This window comes from Asparagus officinalis, chromosome 8, assembly GCF_001876935.1.
Source record: "Asparagus officinalis chromosome 8, Aspof.V1, whole genome shotgun sequence".
Lineage (NCBI taxonomy): Eukaryota > Viridiplantae > Streptophyta > Magnoliopsida > Asparagales > Asparagaceae > Asparagus > Asparagus officinalis.
The window spans coordinates 9,867,285-9,879,830 of record NC_033801.1 but is presented as its reverse complement, the minus strand read 5'-3'; the positions used below and the strand labels follow the sequence as shown (position 1 = coordinate 9,879,830).

Genomic DNA, 12,546 nt, shown 5'->3' with positions numbered 1-12,546 from the left:
CTTAAAAACCTTCCTTTTAAATTAGTAGAAGATGATGAATTTGAAGATTTATTTAGAGATGGTTTTTATCCTGCATTTACAAAATTTTCTCGTCAAACCTGTCAACGTGATATTTTAAAATATTATGTTGAGGAACAGGGAAAAATAATTTCTTATTTTAAAAATTTAAACTGCAAATTTTCTTTAACTTCTGATATTTGGTCATCTAGAGTGCAAACTGGTTATTTATGTATAACAGCACACTGGATTGATGAAAGTTGGAAAATGTTTAAAAGAGTTGTTTCTTTTATTGCAATTGAAGAGTCACACACTGGTATTAATGTTGCAAATTTAATTGTTGAAGAACTTATGAAACTAGAAATTGATCAAAGAATATTTACTCTTTCACTAGATAATGCAAGTAATAATAATGTAGCTGTTGATTTTCTGAAAATAACTTTGTCATTGCCATGTCATGGTGAGCTTTTTCATGTTAGATGTATCTGTCATATTTTAAATTTAATTGTTCAAAGTGCATTTTCTGAAATTAAACCCATGATAGAAAAAGTTAGAACAGTTACTAATATGCATAATGCTTCTGAAATGAGAATTAAAAGATGGAAACAATGTTGTAAAAGAAAAAATTATAAGCCTAGACTAATTCCAAAAGATGTTGACCATAGGTGGAATTCCACCTATGCAATGTTATCTGTAGCAATAGAATATAAAGAAATTATAAATGATTTTATAAATTTTTATGCTTCTAGTTCTAGCTCTGGTAGTGCTTATGGAATAACTGAAGATGAATGGACAGTTATATGTAAATTAAATGAGATGTTACAAGTTTTTTATGATGCTACTATGTTATTATCTGGTTGTTATTATCCAACTATTACTTTAGCTGCTTTACAAATTTTAAATATTCAAAAAAATTTTACAAAATATCGTATGGATGATATTTTTGGAAGTATAATTTTTGAAATGGAGAGTAAATTTAATAAGTATTTTAGGCCTATTCCTCATATTTTTGGTATTGGTGTTCTTATTGATCCATGCTTGAAGGAAATTGGCCTTCGAAGTTTGTTACAATCATTGTATGGTGGACAGATTATAGACTTAGATGATGGATCCACCCTTACTGCTACTACTCATTATTTAGCTATTAGAAATTATTTTCAAACCTTATATGATGAGTATGCAGCTAGATATGGTGTAGCTACACAACAGTCTTCAGCTTCGGCACCTTCAGCTTCGAGCACAGGTCGAGGTAAAAGTGTAAGTTTTGATAGGTATGCAATGGTAGCTGAACTAACTGGTGGATCTGGAACTTCATCAGGATTAGATGTTTCTGAAATAGATGAATATTTTTCTGCTTCTTTAGTTAGATGTCAAGGAAATGCTTTAGATATTTTGCAATGGTGGAAAGTATATGGATCAGTTTCATATCCTATACTTTCCACCATGGTTCGTGACTTACTATCAGTGCAGGTTTCGACTGTAGCCTCGGAATCCGCTTTCAGCACAGCAGGACGTTTGATCGACGACCACAGGACATGCTTAGATCCGTATACTGTACAAGCGGTGATGTGCTTACAGGATTGGTGGAGATACGAGAAGCGAACACAAGGCATCGAACGGATTGCTATGATTGAAGATAAATTTGAAGAGTTGGGACTAGCAGATAGATATAATGATTAGATAATATTCATAAAATTGTAATTTTTATTTCTTAGCTTTAAATTTGAATTAAATTATTTCGAAAAAAGTTGCAAATGATAGTGATATGGGTGAGTAGGTGCCAACCTAGTTGGGATGTACTCATCTATTGTGATGCGACGAATTTCGAAATAAATTTATACTTGTAAAGGATTTACCGATTATTAATAAAGAAGTTATTTTTATCATTTTTTGTACTTGTAATTTATGTCATTTCATTTCAAGTTATTAATAAAATTTATGACATTTTTTATAATAATTTATAATTTATGGTTTTGTTAAAATTTAAAAAAATAAAAAAAAACAAAATTTAAAAAAAAAAACAAACCGGGCCGGCCCGGTGTCCGGCCCGCTCAGGCCCGGGCCCGGGCCCGGACCCGGCCCGGACCACCCGGGCCCGGGTCCGGGCTTGGGTTTTGCCCGGCCCGGGCCCGGTTTTCCGGGCCGGGCCGGGCCGGGCCGGCCCGGATGGACAGCCCTAGTTGTACTGACGTATATGCCTTTTCCTAGTACTAAATTTCCACGACAGCCTCTGACAACAAAAGCAGCAGCCGCCTCACCCGATTGTACATCAAATGACCCAGATGTCAAGTGGAAGATTTACGAGCGAGCTTCTTCGCATTGCTCAATTTCAAAACTCAAATTTTTTTTGGGAATTTTATAAGCAATTTTAGTGGCTGATTTTTGTTATGCTTGGGATCCTTTGGATGAATAGTATGAATCTCATGTTGAAATAATTAGAATCTTACCTTGAAATAAAGAGAATCTTACGTTTGATGTAGTAGTGCCTAGTTCATCATGTGTTTGATATAACGCTAGCTCATGTTTAATGTAATGCCTTTCTTTTCTCCGTTTCTGAAAAATATTTATTATTTGTCCATCATCCTTGGCCATTCCTATTAAAGGAAATTAAGGTTGTTTCTAATCTTATATTTGATCTCATGCCTAGCACATCTCTCGTGGGTTCAGTTTGTTCTTCTTAATTTAGTGTTATTTGCAGTTTCACACCCCAAAATTTTACCGTTTCTTAAACTTTGATGCCATGAAGTTCCACATTTAGAATTTGATACCCTGAAGTGTGAAAAGTTCGACGCTAATATGTCCAAGAATATCGACATAGAAAAGCGAATGAAACACACATTTGAGGAAAGTGAAACGAAGTCACGGGTTTGGATGCATAAAACTGTCCATTAACGTCAACTGGAAAAGTTGGGGGTATTAAATTGTTAAAATAGAATTTTAGGGAATCTAAGTTTAGCAAGGGTGAAACTTTGGGGTATTAAAGTGCAACAAGAACCCTTAAGTTTATGACAAATTTTTGTTGCTCTTCGGTTTATCAACGAGATCAGTTTGAAAGAAATCAAAGGCCTTGGTAATGTCATTCATTGCATCTGGGGCGGGCTTAGAGATGAACAGGTGGGCAACAACTACAAGAGTTCACCGTGAACACTCAGATAAGAATAGAGTTATTTTTTATTTAAAATACGAATTGATTAATGAGTGCTAGCAAAACTATTAAGAAAATAAGGAACCATCTATTGAAGAGGAAAAGAAAATCGAACGTCAAGTGCAAACTCTAGCAACAACAAGAGACAATCTACTCCATGAATTCTCAATCAGAACGCACGTGCAGCGCATCAGGCCCTGAATCCCTGATGTGTGCTCGGTTTATAACCAACTCACAATTTTATGTGACGCGGGAGTAAAAATTAGGCTCAAAGTCGATGATAACGATAATGAATATAAAGGATTTGTGGAAAGCATTTTTTTGCTAGCAAACAGAAACCGCTGGGAAAATTGTGGCGGGCGAATGAAGGTTGTCATGAGAAGGCATAGAGAGTAGAACTCAAGATGTGTTAATCTCTGTAATATTTTACGTATCCATATTGCAGTCAAGGACCAATTTCGATCGAGACACATATTGCAGTCAAGGATGACTGAAATAGTTTAGTTAAAAGTTAGAGTGCGTATGCACTTTCGATCTTTGTAGGAATAATCAATATGTCGCTCTCATGTATGCATATCTTTGTCTTTAAAACTCATAATTCCACCGCGTTTATGGTTATAATACTTATTTTGAATGATTTATTCCTGATAAAACAAAACTTACCTAACAGCCCAAGACCAAAGTATAATTTTGTCGTATTTAAATCAGGAGAGGAATATTGACTTGACCAAAGTGTAATTCTGTTTCTTAATATATAGGATGAAGGAAGATATCATATTCCTCCAAAATTTTGCATGCCCCCACTTCGTTTTTAATATAATGTAAAATATTTTTCGTTTCTGAGGTTTGAATAAAAAAAAATTAAACTTATAATTCCATTATTTCTATTGTTATAGTTCTTATTTTGAACATTTTTGGCCTGGACGAAGCAAAGACTTTCTTAGCAGTAAAGACCGAAGTGTAATTTCGTAGTATTTTAGTTAGGAGAGGCACATTGACTGATTTCTCCAGGGAAGAATGGGTTGGTGGTATGATTGAATAGGTATTGCTAACTTTAATCCATGAAATTAAGGGGGCCATTGCGATTTGAATAAGGCATTTTGTTACGTTCTTGCAATTTGAAGGTTTTCTGTTATCTTATGTTTTTTTTTTTAAGGAAGTTGGTATTTTCTTCCCGAGAGCTGGAAGTTTCCTTGGAATTAAAACCGAACAATAGCTTTTCTTCAAGTCGATAAAGAGAGCTTCAAATAGTGAGGGAGTTAAATCAAAGTCGGTGATCCCAAGTGAACAAATGGTGGAAGCGCGACTCTTTAAGAACTATTGCCGTGAAGGATGACCTTGAAATAGTTTAATTAAAAAGTTAGCGCGTATGCGCTTTCAATCTTCGTAGGAATTATCATTCTGTTGTTCTCATGTATGCAAATGTTGAATTGTGAGAGTGGGGACCACAAGGAGTTGGGCAACTTCCAATGATTGATTGGGGAGCTGGGCAAATTCCAATGATTGGGAATTTGTTTTCGCGTGAAGAGGACCAAGGCCCACCCGACTTCTTTAATGACTGCAGGCTATATAAATAACAATGAGTCCCTAGGTTTTCGTGTGTGAGGAGGCAAAATCAAAAGCAGTTGGCGGCTGCAGCAGGCTCAAGGCAGAGGTGCGCAGGAGCAGCTGGCGGCTGCAGCAGGCTCAAGGCAGAGGTGCGCAGGAGCAGCAAAAGGAAAACGCAGATTCCTTTTTTGGGTTGTAGCAAAGTACAGAGGCGACTGTCTTTTGTTTTGAGAGAGAGAATTGTGTGAGAGGTTTTGAGAGTATTTGTTTGAGGGTTTAGATTGTGTGATTGTAAACCCTAGTTGTATTCTCTCTCCTCTAATAGTAGATCTCCCCCTCCTTGCCCCGTGGACGTAGGCAGTTTGCCGAACCACGTAAAATTGATTGTTTGAGTTTGTGGCCATTGTAATAGTTTTAGGATCCCTCGACGCGCAGTCTTAGAGCTGACGAGAGGAAGAGCTAATATCCTACTTTGATAGGATATTAGGCTTTCAGATTCTTGTTCCCTTTGAGAAACAAGAATTCTTATCGATCTTTCTCTCTTATTATGCACCAGAAACTCTGCCGGAATTTCCGCTGCGCACAACAAGTGGTATCAGAGACAGGTTCCAGATCTAGGGTTTATTTGGAGGAGTAGATCAATTTGGAAGCTCGTCTAAGGCTTCGTTTGGTGATAAAGGTGGAATCTTTTGTGAAAGACTCTGTCTTTTCAGTTTTGGATCTATTCTTCGTTCATTGGTGCGTAAGATGTCGGGGAAAGAAGGTGCTTCGGGAGTCGAGGGTGGTTCTTCTGGCGTGAAGACTATTCAGAGTTTGAATATCCACTCTATGAAGATAGATGTGGAGAAATTTAATGGCACAAACAAGTTTGGATTATGGAGATGCGAGGTTTTGGATGCGCTGAACGCGCAGAATTTGGAGGATACTTTGGAGCTAGATGGCAAGCCAGATGAGGTTGAAGAGAAGGTTTGGAAGAAGATGAATCGAACGGCGTGTGGTGTGATTAGGTCTTGTTTGACTCAAGATCTAAAATATGATGTGATGAATGAGACTTCTGCGAAGAAGATTTGGGAGATTCTCGAAAGCAAGTATTTGACCAAGAGTGTGGAAAATCGCTTGCATTTGAAGAGGAGACTTTATCGTTTCCAGTTGAAGAAGGGAACCTCCATTAGAGATCACATGAACCACTACACAAAGCTTCTTGCGGATTTGGCGAATGTGGATGTCAAGATTGAAGATGAGGACAAGGCGTTGCTGTTGTTGAGTTCCTTGCCCGACGAGGAATATGAGACCTTCGTTCTTACTCTGATTAATGGGAAGGCATCACTTTCGTATAGTGAGGTCACTGCTGCAAGGACAAGGCGTTGCTGTTGTTGAGTTCCTTGCCCGACGAGGAATATGAGACCTTCGTTCTTACTCTGATTAATGGGAAGGCATCACTTTCGTATAGTGAGGTCACCGCTGCACTTGTGAATTATCAACTTCGAAAGAAGGATAAGGAGGCTTCGGTTGAGCCGGTAGCGGAGGCGTTGGTCGCAAGAGGGAAGGGTCCAAACCGAAAGAATTGGAAGTCACAGTCTAGAGTAGGGCATCCTACAATTGGAAAAGATCAGTGTGCTTGGTGCAAGGAGACTGGTCATTGGAAGAAAGACTGCCCAAAGCTCGACGAATGGATGAAGAATAAGCAGAAGGGAAAAGGGAAGCAACCATCATCAGAAGCAAACATCGTATCGGATGGTAATAATTCTGACTCTTCTATTTATTCGCTTTCTATCAGTCCTACAGATAGCTATTCGGAGGAATCTGAATGGATGTTGGATAGTGGTGCGACCTATCATGTGTGCCCTAGAAGGGAATGGTTCTCCAGTTTTGAGAAGCTGGTGGATAGTGGTGTGGTGTACATGGCTGATAACCGTGCATGCCAGATCCTTGGGATAGGAAGAATTCGCATAAAGATGTTTGACGGGACTGTTAGAGAGTTAAACGATGTGAGATATGTTCCTTCTTTGAGGAAGAACTTGATCTCGATTGGAGCTTTGGTTGGAGAGGGTCTGAAGGTTCGTGTTGAGGACATGGTTCTCGAGATTGCGAGAGACTCTCGTATTTTGATGAAGGGCGTCAGGAGAAATAACCTGTATTACTTGACTGGAGGTATAGTGGCAGGTGGAGAGCTGACGACTTCTGTTGATTCGACTAGACTGCGGCATTTGGGGCTTGGCCATTCCAGTATTGATTCCTCGCATAGATTGAAAGAGGGTGCAAAGACCTGCAGTTTGAAGTCCAGTGAACATGTTGATGTGAGCAAGAAGACCGAGGTGAAGTGTGGCACCTCTATTCACCGTGCTAAGGGTCGTTCTGGAGGAGTTCACGTGGATGTTTGGGGGCCTTCCAAGGGGGCATCATTGGGAGGTAATAGGCGTTTGGTTTCCTTTGTTGGTGGCTGTTCTAGGCGTGTTTGGGTTGCAACCAAATCCCCTTTGGAGAAAGTCCTAGTAGTTTCCAACAGATTGAAGAAGTGTGTGACAGACAGAAAGGTGAAGGTACTCCATTCTGGTGGGAGGTACAAGATGGACCTATTTCTGTATTAGAGCCGAGCTCACGGTATTTCGAGACACTTCGTTGGAAAGAAAATCTTGGGGCAAGCTAGGATTTAGGCTTGCATAAATTTATGAGAACCGTACCTTGCTGGAGGAGGATCTGTGTTTGTTGTCAAGCAATGGTTGCCAGAAGAGTTCTTCTGGGACAGAGGCTTCGGCATATTAGGTATCCTATTAAAGAGTTGTCAACTGCTGTGATTGCGAGGTAAAAACTCCATTGCGAAGATAGGTCTGGTAGTGTCACTTTGCTATGAGGCTTTCGATGAGGGAGCCGATTGACTCTCAGAGGTGGAGAGTTTTGGACAGACCTTTAGAGGTATCGCACGCGGGTGGAGATTGATGCGCCTACTCCACAATTGGGTGGGGACTTTCCACATACTCCAGGTCATTCTGCTATTGGTTGGGATTCAGCTGACGGTGACACAGCGTGGGAGTCATTGGATTCGGATGCGGATGATGAGGTTGGTTTTTTGAATCGAGTGCAGCTGCAGAATAGTTTGGATATGGCATTGGTTTCGCCTCAGGTGGAGGTGTTTGAGGCCATTGGAGGTGCTATCAGCCGCAGAGTTGATGATATTGGAGAAGGGTTGCGAACTCTTCTATTGGATTGAGGTCGTTCGCGGCCATTTGGGTGAACTACGTTCGGCTTGATTCCTTGGGCAAGAGGATACGTAGGCAGTCTTTATGATGCAGCCGGGGTTTGGATTTTGATGGGGGTGAGATCGATTTGGTGAGTAGATACCGACGTTTGGAGAGTGTTTGCACTCTCATTTGGGTTCTCGACTTGTTATGGATTGAGTCCGTTGTCGTGAATTGTTTCACTTCGTACTGGACACAACAAGTGAGACATTTGGTTTAGTTGGTGTCGGCTCAGTTTTGGGAAAACTTCGCCGAGGTGGAGAATTGTTGAATTGTGAGAGTGGGGACCACAAGGAGTTGGGCAACTTCCAATGATTGATTGGGGAGCTGGGCAAATTCCAATGATTGGGAATTTGTTTTCGCGTGAAGAGGACCAAGGCCCACCCGACTTCTTTAATGACTGCAGGCTATATAAATAACAATGAGTCCCTAGGTTTTCGTGTGTGAGGAGGCAAAATCAAAAGCAGTTGGCGGCTGCAGCAGGCTCAAGGCAGAGGTGCGCAGGAGCAGCAAAAGGAAAACGCAGATTCCTTTTTTTGGGTTGTAGCAAAGTACAGAGGCGACTGTCTTTTGTTTTGAGAGAGATAATTGTGTGAGAGGTTTTGAGAGTATTTGTTTGAGGGTTTAGATTGAGTGATTGTAAACCCTAGTTGTATTCTCTCCCTCTAATAGTAGATCTCCCCCTCCTTGCCCCGTGGACGTAGGCAGTTTGCCGAACCACGTAAAATTGATTGTTTGAGTTTGTGGCCATTGTAATAGTTTTAGGATCCCTCGACGCGCAGTCTTAGAGCTGACGAGAGGAAGAGCTAATATCCTACTTTGATAGGATATTAGGCTTTCAGATTCTTGTTCCCTTTGAGAAACAAGAATTCTTATCGATCTTTCTCTCTTATTATGCACCAGAAACTCTGCCGGAATTTCTGCTGCGCACAACAGCAAATTTGTCTTTAAACTCATACGGCTGCCTAGTTTTTGTGCAAATTTGTCAAGCTTTGCAACTATTCACCTACTACCTTTTATTATTTTATTATTTAATTTTTCATGGCTATATAAGGGGTGTGTGGGGAGAGGGTTTACAGCGATTAGTGAAGTTATCTGATGTTCTCGCCCATGGACGTAGGTCATACTGACCGAACCACGTTAAATCCTTGTGTGCTGTTCTCTTTGTGTTCACTGTGTTTAATCAGTGTTATTATCCACTCTTGTATAGACATTTTCTGTCTGTGAAGCCCCTCTGCTGCAACAGTACTTACAAATGTCTACTATCAATTTCTTTGGCCAGCAATCTTAAGTTTATCTTCTTCTGGCGTAAATCTACTATGGATGAAACACTTTCTTAAGTTCTAGTTCTTGAAAAAATAGAGCGGATATCTTCATACCAATTCTACAATTACTATTCTTTTCCCTTCAAATTTTATGCTCCCTTGAAATTTGAATATGGTACTGTTATTGCAGCTAACTCTGTTTATCTTATGCTTTTGAGGAAGCTGTTTTTTCTTTCCTAGAGCTATGAGTCTTGCTGGAATTAAAACCAAACAATACCTGTTTTAGGAGGATGAAGAAAACTTAAAATAGAGAGAGGGGTAAAATTTAAGCAAGTTTCTGCATGCAGGTCTCTCAATAGAGCTGAGAGAAGAGATATCCATTTGCTGTGTGTTTTGAGCCTCAAACGGTCAAACCTCTTCACATATAAATTGTCACCAAAAGAGAGATGACCTATCATCTAACCTCATGCACGACATATGTGCAGCACATCGGGGCCTGATGTGTGCACAGTTTATAGCCCAAAAACCCACCGATGACGCTAGAAAGTAGTCACCGGGTTTTAGGTTAAACCAAACCGACTTACAATTCTATCTAATGTGGATCTAAAATTACGCTCAGATCATTGATGCCAATAAATGAATGAATTTTGAAACACAACCTTTTTTGTTTTAAGCACTGTAACTCTAACAGGTTTCTGGAAAATATAGATTGTTGACTATTGTCCGTCGATGATCCGTGGACTATTGACGATCGCCTCGTGACCATCAATGGTTAAACGCTGAAATCAACTTTTCATGCTGATTTTTGCATCGTTTTGAGTTACAACTTGTTTGTACTTGTTTATTCATGAAATATATCATCTCACAAATGTATTAGTACCAAATGAGATTTTGTTATTGATCAAACAAGAGACATCACAATGTTCTTCTCAAACAAAGTTCTAACAAACGATACTATGTTTACTCTGAGAAGCAACAACAAATGGTTAAAATTATGTGTTCATTTACCTATATCCCAACCCCCCACCCCAACCTCCAAAAACATATATATTTACAAATTGGATTTAGATCATCATCGTTTACGTGGTAAATTAAAAGGGTCCAATTACTCTAAACTTTACCCTTTATTTCATTTTCAGTAGCTGAGATTATGCCACATAGGATTATTACTGCTATCTTGAAACCACTACTATCCTTAAAACCACTATTTTTAATAATCATTGTGGTGGTAAAAATTATGGTAATTGAAATCTCTCAAATTATAGAGGATCGACATCCTCGCAAATTTACTCCCAACATCTAGATATTTGCTAATTGACCCCAAAATTTACCGCACTATTAAAAAATGCCCTCCAAGAGTTGTGCAAGGAAAGTCCCAGGATATTCACAAAATTCTATCAGTTGCTGAGCTGAAATTTCCTCCTTACAACATTAAAAACTAACAATGTTCAATGTGGGGGGTGCATTTGAAAATATGAAAGAGTGGGGTATACAAGATTAAAAAACAAGAAAATCATTTGTCTTTGGGGCTCTTGTACTCTATTCGATGAAGCTTGTTCTGTTCTCAACAATTTTCCTAATAACTCAACCTTTAAATAAAGCAAAGATTTTAATTCAAGGACGGATAAAAATCCGAAAAGATTCGTTGGTGGATTTGTCAAGGCCCAAGCCTATCAGTATAGACGTAACTGCTTGAATCGGTATGCTCTAGTTTGACTGCTCGATTTCTAAAATTTCTCAGATTTTTATTTTCTACTTTTTTTTTCGGATTTTTTAATGGTTTTGCTCTCTTTGTTATCATGGTGATTTTGATGAACTACGAGAACGTTAAGTTAGAAGTAGGAATGACTGGCTAGCTCATCATGTGTTTGATGTAATGCCTGGCACGCGTTTTATGTTAATGCGCATTTCTCTGTTGAGTTTGTGGGAAATCTTTATTATCAGTTTGTGGGGGGATCTTTACTCTTGAACGGGATGCTTGAGAAGATGAGAGGAAGAAAAATATGCTTTTGGGGTTCATATGCTTTACCCACTGTCACTCCACCCCTAAAAATCAGTCCATGAAGCACACTTTACTCCTAATAAAACCTGTGCAACAACCCACAGTCTCCAAACAGCCCACTATCTCATTTGTTCAAGATAATTCTATTGGGTTGATTTGGTCAAATTTGACCGGGCCAAAATTCCAAGACAGAAAGCTAGGTCTTTGAAGCCTCCGTCCCCCTCATCTTTGATGCAGAGCTAATAGACTTGAGGTGTGAGGTCTTGTTGCATTAAGTCCCTATAATAACTTCAATGTCATAATCTCGACGCATGCATATCCAGATTGAAACAAAAGTTCCAAAAGAAGTCATCGAGGTGTAAACAAAAGCATATGCCAAGAAGGTATTGCCGAGAGGACATGACTTGGGATGTGAAGTCAAGTTCTTCTACTGCTGACAATTCTTCGATAGTTCGGTTCTTTTTATCAACTGAGGTTTAGCTGAGACTCTTGCATGAATACTGAAAGACGTAAAAGCTATAAATAGATAGTAAGAGTTTAAAGATATATCATTCCTATCACATTTGCAGAATCCATTCCAATGTCACCACAGTTTGTATTTTCAGCGCTCACAGCTCTAGTCCTCCTTTCATGTCCACAAGCTTCCACATCCACCCCCACCTTCCATCCAAAACATGACAATGTCACTGATCGACAATCACTTCTCTCCTTCAAATCCACGATATCCGGCGATCCTAGAGGATCACTGGCCTCGTGGAACGACTCTCTTCATTTCTGCCGATGGCAAGGCATCACTTGCGGTGGCTTCCAGCATCCTCAAAGGGTCATATCCTTGAACTTGAGCTCCCTCGATCTTGTTGGAGTTATTTCAGCGGCCATAGTAGACCTCACATTTCTCAGAAGGATTGATCTGTCGGACAATCAAATTAGCGGATCCATCCCACAAGAGATTGGTCGCCTTTCCAGGTTGACATATCTTAACTTGAGTTCGAATTCTCTTGAAGGAAGTATCCCTGCTTCACTCTCTCACTGTTCAAAATTAGAGGTACTTTTTCTGCGGGATAACAAGCTCCAAGGTGAAATTCCAGTCAGTCTCAGCAATTGCTCCAGCCTACAGGTCCTAAATTTAAAAAACAATAGCCTCACAGGACGTATACCTTCTTCATTAACAAATCTTTCCTTTCTTTCTGTTCTATCTATGTCTGGAAACAAATTATATGGCGGCATCCCACATACCATTGGAAACCTTACTTCTCTAACTCAACTCTTCCTATACAATAACAACCTTAGTGGCAGCATCCCATCTAGCATAGCTAACCTCACCTCTCTAACTGAACTTTATCTGTACAATAA

At 39.6% G+C, this 12,546-nt stretch overlaps 1 protein-coding gene across 1 annotated transcript; it reads left to right on the top strand.

Moving 5' to 3' along the window:
• On the top strand, positions 10,725 to 12,544 carry LOC109820823 (LRR receptor-like serine/threonine-protein kinase EFR; the record flags this gene model as incomplete). Its single annotated transcript, XM_020387016.1, has 1 exon — positions 10,725 to 12,544. A coding segment is annotated over exon 1 (771 nt), but the record flags the coding sequence as incomplete, so codon positions are not given.